This window comes from Chionomys nivalis, chromosome 1, assembly GCF_950005125.1.
Source record: "Chionomys nivalis chromosome 1, mChiNiv1.1, whole genome shotgun sequence".
Lineage (NCBI taxonomy): Eukaryota > Metazoa > Chordata > Mammalia > Rodentia > Cricetidae > Chionomys > Chionomys nivalis.
The window spans coordinates 78683040-78704381 of NC_080086.1; the positions used below are offsets into that span (position 1 = coordinate 78683040).

The following is a 21342-nucleotide window of genomic DNA, read 5'->3' on the forward strand; positions in this document are numbered from 1 at the left end:
CTGTTTTATGTGTATGAATGATTGGCCTGCATGTGTGCTTGTGCATCGGGCACTTGTCTGGTGCCTTCGGAGGTCAGAAGAGGGCATCGGATCCTCTGAAACTAGAGTTGCAGATGGTGGTGAGCTGCCACGTGAGTGCTGGCAATCAAACACATGCTCCCTGAAAGAGAAAAGTTCTCTAAGCTGCTGAAACTCCCCAGCCTCTTATTTGCTTATTTTGATATTTTGGCACCTTCAGCTCATCTTAAAAAGTAGCTTCTGGGGAGAGAGGAAGTAGCAGGAGGGAGCCAGGCTGGAGCAGGGATGGGGGCAGCGGATGGGGACCCCTGCTCTGGAAGGCCGAGAGAGAGGTGTGCCCCGGCCCTGCTGACATCAGGCTGAGGCTGTGACTCCTGCTGCTCCTTTAAAGACACTGTTTTCTTCCTTTGCACAAGGGAACAGGATTTTATTAGCTGTGACCCAGGCATAGCGTTAGCATGGGAACTGGTCCTTGTATGCACAGTCCTCACTGGTCTTAGATATTGTGGCAGGCATGGAATCACCCTCAGGACTGTAAACTTACAAAAAGACAGGAGAATCTAGCCCTCTTTCCATGCCCTTTGTTTTCAGTGCTGGGATAAAACCTGGGGTCTAGAGCGTGCTAAGTCAGTACTCCACCACTAAGCTATACCTTCAGCTCCAGAAGCCCTTTCTAGAAGAAGCCCTAGCAGAGAGCTCCTCAAATACAGAAACATAATGGCCAGCGCAAGCAGTGCTCACCCTCACCCAGGTCAGGGATTTCCTGACTCAGGAGAAAATTATCATTATTATGTGTATGTTTATAACGGCAGGGGTGGGGTGGGACACATGTGTACCATGGCATAAGTCTGGAGGTCAGGGGGATAACTTTTGGGAGCCAACTCTCCTACCATCTTGGGTTCCAGGGATCATCAGGCTTGGACAGTAAATATCTCTACCTGCTGAACCATGCCACTGGCCAAATTTTTAAATTAAATGTGAATGCATGTTTGTATTTATATGTGGGGGGCCCACGTGGAGGCCAAAGGACAACTAGAAGTTGCTTCTCTCCTTCTCCCATGTGGGTCGTGGGGCTCAGACTTGGATCATCAGCCTGAGGCAGTCAACTTTTACTTGCCAAAGCATCTCACCAGCCCTTCCTGGTTGGGTTTTTATTCTCTTTTTTGAAAAAGCACAAGCTGAGAATTTCATAATGCCTATGTCTGTGTTTTGGACTGTTTGTGCCTTGTTTCACTTAAAAAAAGAAAGCTCTGTATCACAGGCTGCAGTCTCCAAGTGCTGAGATCGTGGCCGAGAGACGCCGTGACGCCGCCTTCAAACTTTTGTTTGTTTGTTTGTTTGTTTTCCGTTTTAGTGCTGGGAATTCAGCCCAGGTTCTGCATGCTAGGAAAGTGCCGCGTACTGAGCCTCACCCACGACCCTTACAACACTTCAGGTTCCCATTTTTATTCTTCCGAAGCTTGCATTTCATAGAAGCCTTAGCAAGAGGTTGATGAGGCCAGACCCAGGCTTCTCCTTGCTGTCTTCTGGGAGCCATGGCAGTTTCTTCCCAGTCCCTGGGGGTGTAGGAGCCGTAGGAGCTGGGCGTGGCTCTGCTGGATGTGAAGACCTGAAGCCCGGTGAAGGCTTCCATAAGACTACTGTGCCTCATCCCCGAAGGGCTGTGGCAGCGTGGGGCACGCAGGGTGACAGAGGGCTGGGGGCACGCAGGGTGACAGAGGGCTGAGGGCACAGGGTGCTGTGAGGAAGGAAGTAGGGGGTTTAGGGTAGGAGGTGAGGCTCCTGGGTGGGGGGAATAGCTGCTGGGCCTGGGGCCTGTTGTGATTGATGGCAGCTGCTCAGAAGAGCCTGAGCCCCTTCACTGGGCCACTTGTAGCTTGAGTAGTTGTGGGAGTTTGAAAGAAAATGGCCCCCAAAGGGAGCAGTATTATTCGGAGGTGTGGCTTTGTTGGAGGAAGTATGTCACTGTGGAGGTGGCCTCTGAGGTCTCTATATGTTCAAGCCACACCCAGTGTCTCACACTTCCTCTCGGCTGCTGATCAAGATGTAGGACTCTCAGCTCTAGTACCGTGTCTGCCTTTATGTCACCCGTGTCGTACCACGATGGTAATGGACTAAACTTCTGAAACTGTAAGCCACCCTAAATGTTTTTCTCTATCAGAGTTGCTGTGGTGGTGGTGCATGTCTTTATTCCCAGCACTCGGGAGGCAGAGGCAGGGGGATCTCTGTGAGTTCGAGGCCAACCTGGTCTGCAAGAGCTTGTTCCGGGGCAGACTTCAAAGCTACAGAGAAACCCTGTCTCAAAAGACCACAAAAACAAACAAACAACAACAACAACAACAAAGAGTTGCTCTGGACATGGTGTCTCTTCACAGCAATAGAAACCTAAGACCCTAGTGATGTCTCAAGAGGGGACTGTGCATTTTGTCTGGGGGCCCACAGCCTGTTGATGGCAGGATTGGGACCAGAGCTCAGGTCACCTCACTCTTCCTGCTTCAGCAGGCAAGGCCTGGAACCCTGGGAACCGGGGAAAAGACGACTCTCATCTTGGCAGCCTCCTTCGCTCCAGGTGCCCAGATGGACTTAATAGGGAAGGGCACATTAGACTGGTCCCTGAGAGACTTACTGAGTGAGTGTGCCCCCTGCCCACAGGGACTGCCAGTGCCGGGGTCCTTCCTCACGTTAGAAGTGGTGAGTGTGCCCCCTGCCCACAGGGACTGCCAGTGCCGGGGTCCTTCCTCATGTTAGAAGTGGTGAGCTGGGTGTGCATGCTGGCAGAGCCCTGTCACAAGGACCCACTGAGTTTTACAATCGTGTGAACAGATGGTAAACCACACAGTGAGGGGCTAGCCTGGAGTACACTGTGACCCGGACCCAGATCACTATCAGGGTCCCTTGAGAGACCACTGTTGCCCTTCATCCCCCAGCTCATTTCCTGACTCTGGTGTTAGAGCTACTCCTGGCTTAGAAAACAGTCACCTGGAAAGTTATTGGCCTCAGAGAGGATGGGGTCAGGTGACCATGGTACTCTTGGCATCTGAGGAAGTGGGGACAGCTTAGACAGTGTAGCATGATTTCCTGAGGTCTAAGAAAGTTTGAGTTTAGCTCGAATATGTGATATCCTTAAGGTTAGGCAGTCCAGATACGAGGAGGCCGTGGATAGAAACTGTGGAGGGCTGGATGGGGTGAGAAGAGCAAGGAATGACAATAGGTCAAAACCCCAAAACAACCAAATAAAAAACCCCTTTTCCTGATGGGACCACTGGAGATCCTCAGAAGCCGGGAGCTGGGCCTGGGAGAGGTGGGTGACACAGTCCACAGAAGGGGCAGGAGTGGGGCTGGGACTTACCTGGAGACTGAGTTCTCAGAGGTGCGGGCTTTGGAAGCATTGCAGAGGACTGGCCTGGGCCTCACACACTCCCAGAGCCTGCCAGAGACAGCAGCAGGTATGGAGACAACTCTCACTTCAGACCCGCTGCCTGGATATGACCTTCAAGACCTGTGGTGCCACTTTCCAAGACATGGCCTCGAGGTGGGACCCCCCATCCTGAACTATAACCCCACCACCGGACACACACTGGCCCCTGAACACAACCACAGCCCTCAGCTGTCTACCCCACCGTCTGTTTGCTCCCCTTCCACCTTATTGTGTTAGGGTTTTTGCTGCTCTGTTCTGTGGGTACAGTTAGTGCTGGACTGCTGCACCTGGGCTGCCGGCCTTTAAGAGATGGGGTTCCTAGGATCCTGAACCATGGGGGGCGGGGGCTCCAGGAGCAGAGAGAAATCCCGGGACCAGCCAAAGGGGTGGGCGTACCTGGCAGGTGGTATGGGCATTCTGGCTCCTGGGCACCAGGACCAGCAGCTGGGGTGTGTGCTGTTCCACAAACTGCTCACACTGAGAAAAGACAGATAGACAATATGTAGGTCCCAGTCTATGGCAGGACTTCTTTGTCCTGTAGTCCTGGCCTTTTTACCTCCCCCGGTCACTCTGTTCCTTCTGACGGTGGGCATGCGTCTGTCAGTGCCTGGCGGACCTTTCAGACTCTATGTAAGGACTGGAGAGAGGGCTCAGTGGATGAGGCACTTGTTCCCCCTTTGGAGGACCTGATAGAGGGGCTCATAACCACCCTTAACTCCAGTTCCAGGTAATTTGCTGGCCTCTTGTAGCCTCTCTGGGCACTGCACACACATGATGCCCATACATGTATAAACATGAAACACATACACATGAAAAAAAAAAGACCCCACCTAAGCCTGATTGGCTGCAACAGGTTTCTGTGGGTAAGGCAGGGCCCTGGAGCTGGCTTTTGGGAAGAGACCAGTGGGCTTGCCTCACTTCACATCAGTTCGTGTTTGCCCAGCATGTGTGAGGCTGTCAGTTTAAACTGCCCGGAGCACACGAAGCTGAGCACAGTGGTGCATGCCTGAGAGGTCTCAGTATAAAGGAGGTGGAGGCAGGAGAATCAGAAGATTCTTCAGTGTCAGGTTAGGTTACACGGGACCCTCTTTCTAAAGGAAGTACTTTTCTACTTTGGTGAGGAAATTTACCGTAGGTTACAGAACCATCAATCTCAGTTCTTTTAAAATGTCTTTTGCTTGTTTTGTGTTTTGAGGCAGGTTTCTCTGGGCAACCCTAACTTCCCTGGAACCCATTCTGTAGACCAGGCTGGCTTCTAACTCAGAGATCTGCCTGCTTCTGCTTCCTGAGTGCTGGACTAAAGGCATGCACCATCACCGCCTGGCTTTGAAATGTCTTAAAATTGTATTTTATTTATTTATACGTGTGTGGGCACACGTGTGCTCAGAAGGACAGCTTACAGGAGTTGATTCTCCTCTTTTACCATAAGGATTTCAGGGATCAAACTTAGGTTTTCAGGCTTGGAGGCAGTACCAGTGAGCCATCTCCCTGTTCCTCTTGTTCTCTTCCCTTTCTAGCTCCTTTTTCCAGACAAGGTCTCACGTAGCCCAGGCTGACCCTGAGCTCATTATTTATATAGCTGAGGCTGGCTTTGAACTCCTCATTCTCTTTCGTCAGCTTTCCAAATGCTAGGATTACAGGCCCCCACTACCACACTCAGCTTCTAGCCCTCACGTACAGGTGGACTGCTCCCAGCTGAGTTACAGAGTGAGCAGGCTGGGACAGGGAGGATCCTGGCTGAGTTCTTTTCCTGCTCCAGCTGGCCCTGGCTTTGCTCATTTTCTGTTGCCTATTAGACACTGTCACCATGGGGGTAGCATGTGGCCCACCAGGGACACAGGGTGGCAAGCACACTGGGGTGAAATCAAGAAAGGACAGCATGACCCTTTTCTACTGGGACTAATAGCACTTTGAACTTGGCCCATGAAGAAGGCCTGTTGATGGCTGGGATCCAGTCCAAGTCCTGGGTGTCTCTGGCTACAAAGCCTCTTCTGGTTCAGCCACAACCATGCGTAAGTCCTACTCGTGTGCCCACGCTGTACCTTTTGCCTGTCCAGCCAGAAGCGAAGGCAGGCCTGGCGCATTGTCTGCGGCATCGCCTCTTCACTTGTGTTCCAAGCCCTGGTGATCACGGCCTTGCAGAGGTGGCACTCAGTGTCTTGTAGTGACCGTTCTTCCATCAGGGAGTCCAAAGCAGGGAGGGCTACAGGGAAAATAGTCAAAACTGTACTTCAGGTTGGGCATGGTGGCACAAGCCTTGCCACACCAGCACTTGAGGCTGAGGCAGGAGGATCACACCAAGCTTGAGGCCAGTCTGTGCTCTGTAGTGAGACTGTTTTAATCCTTCCCCTAAAGCTGTCATACATAAGTGTTGGTTCTGCGGCTGGAGAGATGGTTCATTGGTTAAGAGCACTGGCTGCTCTTCCAGAGGACCTGGGTTCAATTCCCAGAGCCCACATGGTGGCTCACAACTGTCAGTTATTCCAATTATAGAAGATTCAGCTTCCTTTATGGCCTCTGTGGGAACCAGGCACACCTAGGGCATATAGATGTAGATGCTGGCAAAACATACATACCCATGCAAATAAATACATAAATAATTAAAAAAACAGTGTTGGTTCCTGTCCCCCACCTTGTCCATGTACCCTCCTCCTCTATATGTGCACTGTAGCTCTAAGTCAGGAAGAGGACCAAAGAGGGGGGGAGATGAGAGCAGGCTTACCTGGGTCAATGATGTTCTCAGTGGCACATCGGAGGACAAGGCCGCAGACTAGCTGGGGCACCACACGGCCCAGCAGTGCATCGAGTAGGAGGACTGTATAGCGCTCAGCCAGACACTGGCAGATGCCACCCACCACCAGGGGTACCACGTGGCACACCTGGGCCACAGCCACGGCCAGCACACCCTGGGGTGGAGGTGGAGAAAGGACAGCATGGGACCTTCCTCTGACATATGAGTGGGCACCCCAGGCACACCCCTTTCTCCCTTCTAGGAAGGCAATGCGTGCTGTCCACAGGCCACTGAGCATTCGAGACAACAGCGACTCAGGGGCGCACCTGGAGTCTTTGAGAGAGTCAGCAGTTGACACCAGACCCAGATCTGACTCCAATTGCTTTAGAGCCGCTTGAAGGGGGCAGCAAGGCCACGGCTTCTGACAGCCTGGCCCAAAGCTAGAACTCCAAGCCCATTTCCTGAGCCAGGGCCACCCTACTTCCCCATGGTCATCCATGGCAGTTCTTTTCATTGGCCCAGAAAGATGACAGGGTCTTTAAGAGCCCCTGGGAAAGCCACACTTCTCCCACCTCTCACCAGCTTGAGACAAGCTCTAAGCTGAAGGGCAGCAGAGGTCACAGATGTGTAGCTCTTTCCTTTATTCAGTCCATGTGACAAGCTAGCCCCAGTGCCAGGAGGTTGAGAAAGGAAGAGGGCTCAGCGTATGGACACTTCTGGAGTGTGCGGTACTTCCAAAATGGGGCACGCCACTTAAGGCCCACCTGGGGTCATCAACCCACACATGGCTCTCCTTCTGTTATGGTGATATAAGTCAACAGTCATTGTAGTCAGTGAACAAGCTGTTCACTGGTGACCCGGGCTCCACCCTGGCCTACCTTCCTGACCTTATCCTCTCTCTGGTCCCTGCTGTCTGGAGACGATGCTAAAATGGCTTCTGACCTTGGGAAGCCTCACTGGGCCTGCTCCCCTTTCTGGAACACTTCAGCCCTGCATCCCCTGCCCAGCTCTCATCTTGCCTGGCCGTTCAGCAGTTTTCTGATCAATTGAACGCCCTTCGTCTCTTGGCTTCCCTGACAACATGTCACACCCCCACTTTGCTGACTTTTCCCTCTCAGCTCTTCTGCCATTGTTTCTATCTTGTCTCTTCATGGTTTTTCTCGGTTCTTGATTCAGTCTTCCGCCGATGATGCTCAGGCTGGTTTGACTGGCAGTTTGTTTGTTTATGCACGTGTATGTTCTTGTATATGTCCTTATGTGTGCAGGCATGTGGAGGTCAGAGGTCAATGTAGTGTCTTCCTTAGTCAATCCCCACCTTATCATTTTTTAAAAGATTTATTTTTATTTATATATATATGTGTGTATCTGAGTATATGTATGCTACATATGTGCAGGTACCATGGTGCCAGAAGAGGACGTTGGATTCCCCAGAGCAGGAGTTGCCTGACAGGGGTGTTGGGAACCCAGCTCAGCCCTCTGGAAAAGCAGCAAGTGCTCTTAACTGTTGAGCCATATCTCCAGCCCCTCTATCTTGTTTTTTGAGACAAGGTTCTTCGCTAACCCTGGAGCTCACCCATTGGTCTAGGCTGACTGGCCAGCAAGCTCCAGGGAGCTACCCAGTTCTGCCTCCCTGGCGCGTAGAGTTCCAAACGTGCATTGCTATCCCTGACTTTTTATGGATGCTGAGGATCTGAACTCAGGTACAGCCAGGATGTTTCTCACTGAGCCATCTTCCTAGCTCCCTGAGCTCGCCTGAGCTCCTTTCTTCTTGATGGATGCCTTTGGCTCATCAGGACCTTGCTTCTGCCTGGATCTTAGCTTGTTACTTCTTCGGAGCCTCCCCGGCCTAATTCCCATGATTTCATCTGCGTGACCCCTCAGCTCACGGGGTCTATAATCTGCACCTTCTTTCCACAACACAGGCTTCAGAAAGGCGGGAATGTGTGCCCTGCTGTGGGTCTTGAGTGACTCCATTTGGGCAGTGTTTATAGGGCATGACCACCTGTGGGCAGGACAGCCCGGGGCTGACGAGGCCACTGGGAGAAGCCACCATGGGTTTGGAGCACAGAAGGATGGAGATTACTGGTGGACATTCAGATTTGGAGAAATTAATGCATTCTTTTCCTACAGGGACCATCAGGGCTTCTCAGCCTTCAGATGGTGCGCTCCTGGAAGAGAAGGCTGGCCCTGACAGACTCTCCCGTACCTGAGCCTCAGGGTCCTTGGGTAGGGACAAGGTGTGGGTGTCTCCTCACTTGCCTCCTCACAGCTTTCTTGGTGTGTTGAGGTGAGGGAAGGTGCAGCTACTGGGGACCCTCCTGAGCTCTGTGGGGTTCTGGGCACTGAGGCCTTACCTTGGGAATCACGGTTTGGACCCGCTTGATCAGAGTCCTGCAAAGCCAGCAGAAGGGCAGAGGGATGGGGAGCTGCTGCTCAGAGAGATCCTGAGGAAGGAAGGGGTGAGGTGGGGTTAAGGTTGGTGCTTTCCGAGCCCTTCCGTTTCACTTTGCCTTCTCTGCCTCCTACTTTAAGTTCTGCCTGGTGCTTTTTGTCTCTTTCCAGCTCTGCCCCTCTGGGTGCTCATGTGTCTCAGTGGCCACTTTAGCCTTCGGGATTTCCCACAAGTGGCTGTTGGCGGGTGAGGTGGGGAGTGTTGACTTACCTGTGTGTGAGGCCCAGGCCTTGCCAAGAGGGCCCCTGGCAGCGCAGGGAGGACCAGCTTGTTCAGCAGAGGATCTAGAATAGCATCCTGCATCCCTGACTCCTGTTCTGGCTTAGCCTGTCCCAGTGGGCACAGGCCCACATGCTTGCAGATAGCCTTTGGGTTCTAGGGCACAGAAAGGTAAGGGCTGTTAGGATCAGGAGGGAACCCCTCACTGCCCAGGCTCTGTTCAGGGACAAGGATCACAGTCTTTGAGCCTGGACTTTTGGGGAGCAGGCTGGTGGGAGGCTCCATTTTAGGATTCCAGGGAAGGGGCAAAGACAGATGGGATGATGTAGGGCCGTGGGGCAGGTGTCTGGGAAAGTGTGAATGCGTGTGAGCATATTGTGTGAGAATAAATAAGAATGTGGGTGTATGAGAGAGAGGGGATGGAAGGCATGTCTGGATGTCTGCAGCATGTTATTGAGCAGGTACACCTGATCTGGGTGTCTGGATGAAGGAACTGAGTTTCCTATAACTGTAGTGGGAAGTGTGTGTGTGCGTGTGTAGGTATGGATATGGGTGTTCATGTATATGACTGTGTGGGTGTTGTGTATGTATTTGGTTGAATGTTCTCTCTCTATTTCTGTGTGTGTATGAGTGTTGGGGCCACTTATACAGGAAAGTGACCACTTAGGCACGTGTGCTGTGTGGCGGGTGTGGCAGGCAGGTCAGGGTCCTCACTATCTGGCTCTGGAAGTAGTCGATAACCAGGGGCAGGTAGACATCAAGCACTTTTCGACACCGGGGCACGAGCAGCTTCAAGGGAAGGATATCACATTCTTGTTCCAGAAACTTCCGGATTGTGTCCTGGGAGGGCAGAGAAGGGAGGGTTAACCTGGCCTTTGTGAGGTCTGCCCCACCAGAGTCCCCTGATACAAGACCTCCCCCGGAGCACACTGGGTGTGTGTGGGCAAGTGTGTGTGAGTGCATGCAAGACCTCCACCAGAGCACACTGGGTGTGTGTGGCCTCGGCTCACCAAGGCCAGAGGCGTCAGATCATCCTGGAGTGACTGCGGTCGTAAGCTGTCTGAGGTGGGCGCTGGGAACCGAACTCAGGTCTTGTAGCACATATGTGCTCTTAGCCACGGAGCCATCTTTCCACCCCCTAAGCTCAGTTTATGAATCTACTCTTGGGTGGATGAATCCACGTGGAGGATTCACCTCAGCCTAGAAACACCTTCTGGGGAGCTTGCTCCTTCTCCTCACTCTGCCCCTCATCCCTTGCCCCCTAAACTTCATCCAGGATCTGGTTCCCATTACCTGGAAAATGTCTTCCTTGGTCATCTTTATGAGGAGGTGGACAATATCCTCACACTCTTGGCACAGGTCATTCTGGAAAAAGGGTCTCAAGTGGAGCAAAAGAGTTGAGGTGTGCTCCTAGCTCCAGGGAGCATGACTTTCTCAGACACAGGCTGACAGATCCCTCTAAGGCATAAGTATCTACTCCTCATCCAATCTCATCCTGTTGTGTAGATTCTGTCCCACTCCATTTGGTCCATCTCATTTTATCCCATCTTCTCTGTTGTGTCCCATCCCACCCATCCCATCCAATCCATCCCATCCATCCCATCCCATCCCATCCATCCCATCCCATCCAATCCATCCCATCCATCCCATCCCATCCAATCCATCCCATCCATCCCATCCCATCCAATCTATCCCATCCCATCCATCCCATCCCATGCATCCCATCCCATCCAATCTATCCCATCCATCCCATCCCATCCATCCCATTCCATCCCATCCCATCCATCCCATTCATCCCATCCATCCCATCCAATCGATCCATCCAATCCCATCCATCCCATCCAATCCATCCCATCCCACTCATCCCATCCATCCTATCCAATCCATCCCATCCCACTCATCCATCCCATCCCTCTCATCCCATCCTATCCCACTCCATCCCATCCATCCCATCCCATCCCATTCCATCCTATTCCTTCCACCCATTTCATCCCAGCTCATTCCATCTAACCCCCATCCATCCAGCTCACTCTATTCTTTCCCACTTTTTATCAGCCTCTCCCATCCATTCACCCTGTTTTGGGTCATCACTCATTTCATTCTGCTCAGTTCTACCCATCATTTTGTGCCACACTGTGCCATACCATCTTCCACACCACCCCAGCCTCTGTGGGAGCCCCATTTCCCTTATGCCCATTCAGAGCCCACCCTGATTCCTCCTTTCCAGATTCCCAGTGCACCCTAGCACTACTCACAGCTCCTACATGTCCCCAGACTTCCTGTAGGCAGTGCCCCAGGGCTCTGCACTGCACTGCTTGCTCCAGGTTTTGGCACCAGAATTTAGGACCCTGTGCACAGTCCGGGGATGAGGCCAACCCGACAGCTATAGTTGGGGTCAGAACAGCCTTCATCAGGATCCAGGATACACTTGGCACTCTGCCTCCACCCCACCTCCAACCAAGTTTCATTGCAAATGGGTGACCATTACTTATGTCAATCATATCTGAGTCCTCCTGCCTCAGTATCCACCAACTGACCTTGGACAAGCCCCTAGTACCTCTCTGGGTCAGCTGACTTGTCTTTAAATTCAGGAATATGTGCAGCGTGGGACTGTCCTAGGCACAGAACTGGCTCGGTAAATGATGGAGATGTCTCTGTGAGGGAGGCTGGGAGACTCACCTGCACCTGGGCTGCAGAGTGTGGGCAGCAGCAGCAGCCACTGCAGTAGACGTGACTTGGCCATAGTTGCTTACTGCTTGGCACGCTATTTGAGGCATGCTCTTATAGTGGGGGAGAGGACCTGGGGGCCGGACTCCATGGGAGCAAGCTGACCTCAGTGTTTGCCTGGGTCTTGAGAACCCTCCAGGTGTTTGATTCCAAGCCTTCTCAGCAGGGTCATGTCTGTCACCTTCCCTGTGCTGGCTGGTGTTCCCATTCCTTTCTTTTGCCCTCCTCCCCAGTTTCTGCAGCCTGTCTCTCTGCTCATCACCAAGGGGGTCTTGCTTAATCCCAACTCTCTGTGCAAGGGATGTTGAGGCAGGGCTGTGAGTGGGGTGAGAATGAACCTCTCCAGCCCCACCCCAGGCTTCTCAATCTGCAGTCCTTATGCAATGCTCTTGAGAGCTTCCTGCCTGCCTCTTGATACAGGGTAAGTGCCGGAAGGGCACACCCAGGGTCCTCCTGGGGCTGCCTAACCCCCACTCCCTCCTTACTTTAAAAATTCTCTGATTTTATAGACTCTGGTTGGTGCTAGTGGGAAGAAATTCAGACAAAACAAGATAATAATGCCCTGTGAGGCTGAGGCAGAGACCAGAGACTTGGAGGATTTCTGTGTCCCCTGGGGCTCTCAGGTAGCTTTGTCCAGAAGCAGTTTCTTATGCCCCTTAACCACCCTTCCTGGGTATGAGATGGGGCTCCCCTGAGGCCATGTCCCCACCTGACTGGGCCCCAGTGAGACCAAGAGTGGGCAGTAGGATACTGCTGTGCCCCACCCATCAGAACCCCTTATCCGATTCCTGCCTTGGCTTTCTCCTTGGGAAGCACTCCAGTGCTCCCCGGCTGGGAAGGGTGGGAGCTAGTCCCGTGATGAGATCAAGTAGCTGGATGCACGATGGTAAAGAGACATACTGGAAGTGGCTCATGGATTCATATGGTTTCTGTAGGCTTCAAGGCCTTGCCACCGTGCCGAACAGTTGCCACAGTGAGGATTAACCGAGGCTGTGTAAAAATGTGTGACCAGAGATCGTGAGCCCAGTGGCTTGGCTAAAATCAGGATAAGTTTGAGGCCAACTTGATCTACATAGCAAGTTCCAGACTGGACAGGGTTAGAAAGGGAGCCTGTCTCACCCCTCTTGACTCCAAAGGCGGTTTGTTGTTATTTATTATTATTATTGTTAATTATTAAGACAGTATTGAGTCCAAAATGACTTCAAAGTCATTATGCAGCCAAAGACCTTAAACTTCTGATTTTCTGCTTTGCCTCCTGAGTGCTGAAATTACAGGTGTGCACCATCACACCTAGTTATATCTGCGCTGCTGGGGATTGAACCCAGGTCTTTGTGCACGGTAGGCAAGCAGTCTATCCTTGAACTATATTCCCGGCTCATGAATTAGCCTCAGCCTTGGATTGATTGAATTCCATTTTGCCTCTTGCCAGTCCTGGAAGAAGGCCGCTGACACCCAGACATCCAACCCTGTTGAGAATCTACCTCTGGAACTCATTAATGCCCACAATAGTCTGCAACTCACAGAGATCCACCTGCACCTGCCTCTGCCTTTTGGATGCTGGGATTAAGGGAACACACTGTTATGTCTGGCTACATGTATATTTATTGTAAATGTATTTATGTAAGTCATATTAACCAAGACTGCCATTTACGGGTCTGGAGAGGCTCTGCTTATGAGCACTGGCCGCTCTTCCTGAGACTCTTGGTTTGATTCTCAGTACCTTCATGGTACCTTAGGACAGCTGTAACTTCAGTTCAGTGTATCTGGTGCTCCCTATGGGCACCACACACATATGGTGCACACACACACACATACACACACACACACACAAGCAGGCATGCAGGCAAAACAACCATACACATAAAATAAAGATATTTCAACCTCAAAAATATTTCTTTTAAGGATTACCATTTAAGACAATGAAAAACAAAACTTTAGGATAGTGTGACCAGAATGTCCTTGCAATAGCTTTAGCTAATGTAAATGTGTTATACAAATTAGCCAAGGGCTAAAGGTAAAGGTGGGAGGTAACACGTGTGCTTAGCACACACACGGTCTCAGGTTCCACCCTGAACACTAAACCAATCAAACACCACAAAAATTCAACCAAGAGACTACAGATGTAGCTCAGTTGGTAGAATGCTTGCCTAGCATGCTTAAGACCTTGGGTTTGATCCCTGGTACTGCGAAAACTGAGTCTGGTGGCATATGCTTGTAACCCCAGCACTTGGTTACGATGAGGGAGGCTTTAGGGACCAGGACGGGTGTGGTGTCTGCCACGGAGCCTACCATTCTGTTGGCACTTCACCCCAGGGAAAGCGAGGAAGGGGCCTTCTTAAGAAAGTGATGAGATCTGCTTTGCTTTTTTGTTTCTAGACAAGGACTCAGGGAGCTTAGGCTGGTCTCAAATTTGATAACGTAGCTGAGGATGACCTTGGACTCCTGATGCCCCTGCCTCCACTTTCTGGGTGCTGCAACTGATGGGTGTGTGCACTGCCACACCTGGTTTATGTGGTGCCAGGATTACAGGTGTGTGGCCACCATGCCTGCCTCGCTCGTGTTTCTCCAGGCATTCCACTGTGCCACTGAAGACACCTATGATGTACTGTGTGGCTTGACTGTCAGACACCCCACCCCCGCCCCAACTGGACAGTCCTCAAGACCTTGATAATAGCTCCAGAGAGTTCTTTGGCTAAAGACCAATGCAATATCTGTCAAGTAATGCAGACAATGCCAGAAGAGGTGATATTTCTGCTACGTTTTGTGTTTCTTGCATCTTTCTGCCTCTTGGTGGTCCTTGAGGGCTTTGATGGCAAGGGCAAAAACCGGGGCCTACACTTCTGATGGTCCATGTTGCTCAGGGTCAGGATAGGCATGACACTGCCTTGGACACCAGGGCCTCTCAGGTACAGATCTGTGATGTCACTGGGAGAGATGTAAGCAGCATGGTGGTGGTGACTGGTGTTAGATGAGTCTGGACCTGGTGTGGACTTGGCCTTTTTGGCATGTGGACCAAAGTTCCCAGAATAAGGTAAGTATGTGTCAAACATTCAACACCGATGACTGGCTGCTTAGAGCTCCGGGCTGTGGAAAGCTGGACTGTCAGAGATCCACAGCTAAATTATCTCCTCCAGAGCTTTCGTCACCTGTGCCAACAAGCTGGAAACCAAAGCCTACGCCTTTAATTTTTCTTTGTTTTTAAAACATTTATAAAATTTTAATTATGCATATCTCTGTGTGGATTGGCACGGGTGTTACAAAAGGGTGGACTTGGGGCTAGCGAGGTGGCTCTAGGGTTAAAAGTGCCCGCTGCTCTTCCAGAGGACCTGTTAATTTGGTGCTGAGAACCAAACTGGGGTCTTATGCTGTCTAAGCATACCCTCTGCGGCTGAGCTACATGCCCGGTCCTGAAAATACACACTAAGCTTACTAAATTGTATCTTTTTTATTGTTTATTTACTTATTTTTTGAGACAGAGTTTCCCTGTAGCTTTGGAGCCTGTCCTGGAACTAGCTCTTGTAGACCAGGATGACCTCAAACTCAGAGATCCGCCTGCCTCTGCCTCCGAAGTACTAGGATTAAAGACATGTGCCACTACTGCCCAGCCACTAAATTGTATCTTTAAAGAGGCTTATTTTGTTTTTAAGTATATGTGTGTGCCTCTGTGTGCTTTCCATGTGTGTGTGCCTCTGTGTGCTTTCCATGTGTGTGTGCCTCTGTGTGCTTTCCATGTGTGTGTGCCTTGCCTGTGTGTGCAGGTACCCTTGGATCCAGAAGAAAGCATTAGATTCCTTGGAGCTGAAGTCATAGGTGCTCATGGGTCACCTGATATGGGTGCTGGGAATCAAACTCAGGGTTCCTGGAAATGAAGCAAATACTCTAAACACTGACCCATCTCTCCAAACCCTAAATTGTATCTTTTGAAAAAGATTTTTATCTTTATTGTGTGTGCATGTGTGTGTTTAAGTGTACACACAGTGTGTACACCTATATGCATGTTTCTTCCCCGATTACTGTCTCTTCCTTTGAGGTAGGATCTCTCCTTGAATGTAGAGTCCACATTTTCTTGGCCAGGCTGGCAGCCAGAAAGCTCCAGTGATCCTTCTGTCTCTGCCTGTCTCAGAATAAGGGCTACAGGGTTCACAAGACTCCTGTCTTGGTTATATTTATGCTGAGATCTGAACTCTGGTCCTCATGATTTTGCAGCAAGCCCTCTTAACCACTGAGCCGTTCCTGCAGCCCTCGCATGTGTCTTAAGTGTATTATGTTCTTTATATGAAGTAAGAAACACAGATAAAGCACTTTTCTGCATGGGATGTTTGATGTATCTCGGGGAACATTTGCACAGCTGGGTCACAAGTTGAGCTAACCTTTCTTCTTGGAGAACACCATTTCCCCCCTTGTGGTAATAAAGTGGAGAGACGTCTCTGTGGTAGAGCTTGTGCTTGTGCAGCGTAATCTCCGCACCACAAACCCCATGAACATAAAATGTGTCTTCTTGACGGCTTTCATGTGGCTAAGTCTGAGGTTCTGGGTATATTCTCATTGTGAAATAGATCCCCAGGACATTGTCATCTTGCAGAGCTGACACTCTGTACTCATTAAACTCCTTTTTGTTCCTTTTCCCAGCATCTGATAACCATCGATCTTTCTGCCTCTGAATTTTTTAGGGAGGTTTGTTTTTGTTTTTCTAGTGCTGGGGATTGCTCTGCCGGTTCTGTTTCTACAACACACATACACACACGCACGCACGCACACATGCACACACACGCACACACGCACTTCACACACACAGGCACACACAGACACACACATGCATGCACACACACATGCACACACTCATGCACACATGTACTTCACACACAGAGACACACACAGACACACACATGCACGCACACACACATGCACACACTCATGCATACATGCACTTCACACACACAGAGACACACACAGAGACACAGACACACGCACACACTCACTACACACACACACACACAAGTTTTAGTAAGTGCCCATGTAGCCCAGGCTATTCTCAAACTTGATATGTAGCTGAAGATGACTTTGAGCGCTGATCCTCCTGCTGGGATGGCAGGCCTGTGTCACTGTGCCCGGTTCATGTGGTACTGGAGACTGAACACAAGGCTTTATGCATGCAAGATGAGCACTTGACAGCTGAGCTACACTCCCAGGCCCGTGTCTTTGAACTTGACAACTTTGGATAATGAATAGAGATGAAATGGAAGGGGGATGTTGGCTTTTTCATATGAGTTTGCTTCACTTAGCCTAATGTTCTTGTGTTCGTTTATTGAAGAGCATGCATTAGGGTTTCCCTCCTTTGGAAGGCTGAAGAATATTTCTTTGTGTGTACATCACTTTTTTTTTTAAATTTATTTATTTTAGATCCTGATCACAGCCTCACCTCCCTCTTCTCCCACTCCCTCCCCCCTCTTCCCTCTGCTCTGCTCTTCTCTCAATCCACCTCTCAGAAACAGGCTGGGAGGCCATTAAATAAGGAGTCTTTTCTGTTTATTTTTCAGATGCTCTGTATCACAGTGAGGCTATACCCTCTACCCTTACATTCCTAGTTTGTTGAGTGTTCCTGTTAGGGGTCCATGCCCCCATATTCATGTGTACAGAGTTTGGAGGCTGTCTGATTTTTTTTTTAAATCACTCCCCCACCCCATTATAGGGTCTCGTTGACTAGACTAGGCTGACTAGTCAGAAAGACCCAGGGATCTGCCTGTCTCTGCCTTCCAGCATTGCTAGTGTGGTAACCTCTGTGACCCACTTGTCTTTTTCTACACTTAACAATGCTGTTTATTTCAACTTTTATAATCCTCACGATGCTCTCTTGTAAGCCTGATATGGCTAGTGATGAAGGTTGTGGTGAAGCCTAAAAACAATAGGGATTTTCTTTCCTGTGCGGGCAGATGTGAAGCTACCAGGGTCTAACTGCTCACTGAAGGAAACTTGTCATCTTTTCCTTGATCAATTACCACTTCAAACTGGGAACCCAAATAGGATACGAGACAGGTGACATCGCAAGCTTTTGCCCCAGTGACACAGCCCTGGGCTGCCAACTGGAGCAAATGCTGACACAGATATGTATTTTCCAGGATTTTTTGTGGCCTTGCATAGAGTGACCAAAATAGACCTCCTCTGCCAGCCCACCAGGAAACTGGCACCTGCGGGTTGTGGCTGTTCCTCTGTTACGTAAGAGAACATCCTGCAATTTGTCTTTCATCCCTGTAAAACCCCGCACCAATGCTGAAGTCCCAGCTGTCATTGTCTCCTCTAACAGTGCAGCCATGGGGGTTGGTACCCAGAGCACTGATGGCAAGGCCGTGTTCCGAGGCAGCTGGCTGATATCCAGGTGACTTCCGTACGAAATTTGGTTCGGTGAAAGCTAAACCAGACAGTCAGTGGAGTGCAAGACACTTTCCACCCTCTGCCTGTGGTAGTAGGCAGACAGCAAATCTCATCTTACACTTCAGATCAACACTGTCATGTTTGAGAATTTTCTGGAGCCTTCCGAAGCACCTGTTGCTGGGTATCCGTTTCAGTGTTCTTCTTCTCCTGTCAGTTACTACTTGGTCTTTGTTGTTGCTGTTTTGGTTTGGTTTTTTTTTCTTCCTTTCTTTCTTTAAGGCAGAGTTTCACTGTGTAGCCCTGGGTGGTCTGAATCTGACTGTGTAGACCAGGCTGGCCTTAAACCTACAGAGATCCACCTGTATAGACCAGGCTGGCCTCAAACCCACTTCTAACTCCTGAGTGCTGGGATTAGAGGTGTGAGCCACTGTGCCTGCACAAATTTTTTTTTAAAAATTTTGATAATATGTGATGCATCCTTATCACAGCCATTCCAACTCCATTTCCTTTGGACACCTGCAACACCAGCTCCTCCAGTCTTTGGCCTCTTCCTCCCCTGCTTCTCCTCCTCCCACTAATTTCACTAGTACTGCCTGTACACTCACGGGTACCTCACCAGGGACCACATCTTTATCGAAAAATGGCTCCCTCTCCCCAGCAGCCATCAAATGCAGACAGCTCCTCAGCTAGTGGTGGGGCCTCCTGGGCCTCGCCACCATCCATGCTGGGATCACCGACTGGCTTGGTCTTGTGCAGGTAATGCGGTGCAAGCCCGTGAGTGCATGTCCCGAAGACAACACCTCCTGGCACTCCTCCACATCCTCTGACTCTGCTATGCTTTCTGCTCCCTACTCCTTTATACTTCCTGGGGCTTGTGAGGCTTGAGATGGACATCCTGTGCCCAACAGTCGCTTAGTCTCAGCGTTTGGACCAGTTAGGGGTCTCTGTATTGACTGGTTCCCACTGGAAAAAGAAGCTTCTCAGACCAAGATTGGGAGTAGCGCTAATCTAAAGGTATGAACAAATATTTAGAAGGCAGTTTGACAGCATGTTCATTTAGTGAAACAACATTAGTAGGTCCCCAAGGGCCTGCGACTTCCCTAACTCTGGGCTTTGGGCCAGGCTTACAGAACTAGGCACGAGTTCCCACCTACGGAGCAGTCCTCGGAAGTCGGTTGTTCAGCCCCTCACAGTCACGCCACTATTTCTCCAGTCGGCACATCTTGCCTGGCGGGTTAGCATTGTAGTGTGCAGGATCTACTGCTGGGTAAATCCACGGATGATATTTCTCCTTCAGAAGCCTGTATTATGAAAGCTATCCATCAGAGAGGAAATTTCAGATTCATCTCAATTTCTTTACATCCTGCAATCAAAGTGTGTTTGGCAATAAGGTCTTACCATCTGATGGTTGTGGTGGGAACAGCACTTGGGAATTTCTTATATAAGAAGTTCAGGCACAGCCAAAAACCCCTTGTGCCTCAGAAAATATTCTTCCCAGGCTGGGGATGTAGCTCAATTGGAAGAGTGCTTCTCTTCCAATTAACAGGTTTGATCCCTAGCACTGTAAAAATAGGGCATGGTGGCACACACATCCTAGCACCTGAGAGAGGAGGGCAAGAAGGTGAGAAATTCAAAATTATTCTAATTCAAAGACATTCTTGGGTATACAGTAAGTTCAAGGCCAGAATGAGCTCTCTCTCTCTCTCTCTCTCTCTCTGAGAGATAATAACACACACACAGAGAGAGCAGAAAGAGAGAGAGAGAGAGAGAGAGAGAGAGAGAGAGAGAGAGAGATTCTTGCCCTTTGTAGCTTATGAGAACCTTGGCATTATCCAGACACACATCCTAGATACAATCCAAACGAGAAAACTAGGGCTTATCCCTCCTCTTTTCTTTAAGCCAGCGTTTCTCCACAGGGCTCGCTGTGGTTAGACTTATCTACCACCCTAATGACCCATTGTGTGTATGAGGAAGTCTCTATCTGATATCAGTATCCTCAGACGCTGATGAGATTCCTGTTCTAACCCACTGACAGCCTGGCCAGGCGCCATTGTGGTGCCTGAGATGGGGCCCTGCTGATCATATCAGGTCACCTGCCTAGGAAATAATAGAGGAGGACCTGCTGAACCCCATGATTTACTATCTAATTAGAGGGACTGAAAAATGCTGTTCTCAAACTATTAACTCTAACAAATTGTGTGGGAGGCAACACGGGGTGCTTCAGTTAGTGCTGGTCTCTTTCAGGGTAGCTAGCTGAAGCCATACGCGGGTGTCAAGTCTGGACCCTGAGCCAAGCAGGCTAAGACCTCCTGACGGCACACGTGTCAGCCAACCCTCTTCTATTGTTAGACAATGAGCCCTAGTCTCTTTTCATACAAACTCCAAAAACTTGCTAGACAACCTTGCCAAACTCTAAGTTGTGCTATTGATTGCCAAGGCCTATCGACTTCGGTGCAGAAGAACTGACCTCACCTATAGTCCTCGGCTAGCTCTGGAAAATTCCGACTTTCCTTGCTGGAGGTCAGCTGGGTCACAGTTTTATGGAGGAAGGCCATAGGCTTTTGGTGTATGCAGTAGTTTCAGAGAGGCCATGAACTCTGGCCTCTGTTTTCGTGTTGAAACACAATATTTGAATAACCCAAATCTGTGCTCCTCGCCATGGCCACTCATGTTTGCCTCTACTGTAAACTGTCTTATTTCTTTGTTCGTCTTGGTACTAGCCAGCTCCGGATTTAGCCTTATTTTCAATAAATTTGTGGATTAGTTCAAACTCAGAAATGGTGAGGTAAAGGGTTTTATATGGGGACCTTAGAAAATGTATTTTGAGGGCTGGAGAGATGGCTCAGCGGTTAAGAGCATTGCCTGCTCTTCCAAAGGTCCTGAGTTCAATTCCCAGCAACCACATGGTGGCTCACAACCATCTGTAATGAGGTCTGGTGCCCTCTTCTGGCCTTCAGGCATACATGCAGAAAGAATATTGTATACATAATAAATAAATAAATATTAAGAAAAAGAAAATGTATTTTGAGTGTTTGCTTTGGCAGCACACATGCTAAAATTGGAATGATACAGAGAAGATCGCACGACCTCTATGTAGGAACAACACACAAATTTATAAAATACTCCTTGTTTTAAAAAATATATATTTTGAGAGCCAGCCATGAAGGTCTATGCCCATAATTCAAGCATTTAGGAGATAGAGGCAGGAAGACCAAGAGTTTAAGGTCATCCTTAGCTACAGCTGTGAATTTTAGTCCAGCACAGGCTACACAGTGGAGGTGCTGTCTAAAAAGATAAACAAAAACCATTTTCAGAACCCCTCCCTGCTTCAGGGGACAACCCACTCCTCAGAGCCTCATCTGCTAGCTCTTCAAAAATGACACACACACATGCACACACAAAGACACA

General features: G+C 49.9%; 1 protein-coding gene, 1 non-coding gene and 1 pseudogene across 6 annotated transcripts; 1 reads left to right on the forward strand and 2 right to left on the reverse strand.

Moving 5' to 3' along the window:
* Sftpb (surfactant protein B) lies at positions 1-11604 on the reverse strand. 5 transcript variants are annotated; one of them, XM_057781279.1, is made up of 11 exons: positions 11518-11604; positions 11094-11221; positions 10132-10203; positions 9553-9678; positions 8830-8994; positions 8522-8611; positions 6159-6342; positions 5479-5639; positions 3833-3913; positions 3368-3445; positions 1-160 (listed from the first exon to the last, which is right to left on the reverse strand). In XM_057781279.1, exons 1-10 carry the CDS (start codon positions 11579-11581, stop codon positions 3383-3385), a joined length of 1134 nt encoding a protein of 377 aa, XP_057637262.1. In that variant the 5' UTR covers positions 11582-11604; the 3' UTR covers positions 1-160; positions 3368-3382. The 5 variants fall into 5 exon arrangements, with proteins under 5 accessions (XP_057637262.1, XP_057637269.1, XP_057637234.1 ...); XM_057781286.1 differs by lacking the exon at positions 1-160 and adding an exon at positions 1155-1627 and having other exon boundaries at positions 6159-6273; XM_057781251.1 differs by lacking the exon at positions 1-160 and adding an exon at positions 1155-1627.
* Positions 11605-17433: 5829 nt separating this feature from the next.
* Positions 17434-20489, reverse strand: LOC130874521 (S-formylglutathione hydrolase-like; annotated as a pseudogene).
* A 473-nt stretch (positions 20490-20962) lies between these two features.
* On the forward strand, positions 20963-21068 carry LOC130889590 (U6 spliceosomal RNA). The gene has a single exon (XR_009058610.1). It is a non-coding gene; the product is annotated as a U6 spliceosomal RNA (small nuclear RNA).
* The last annotated feature ends 274 nt before the right edge of the window (positions 21069-21342 follow it).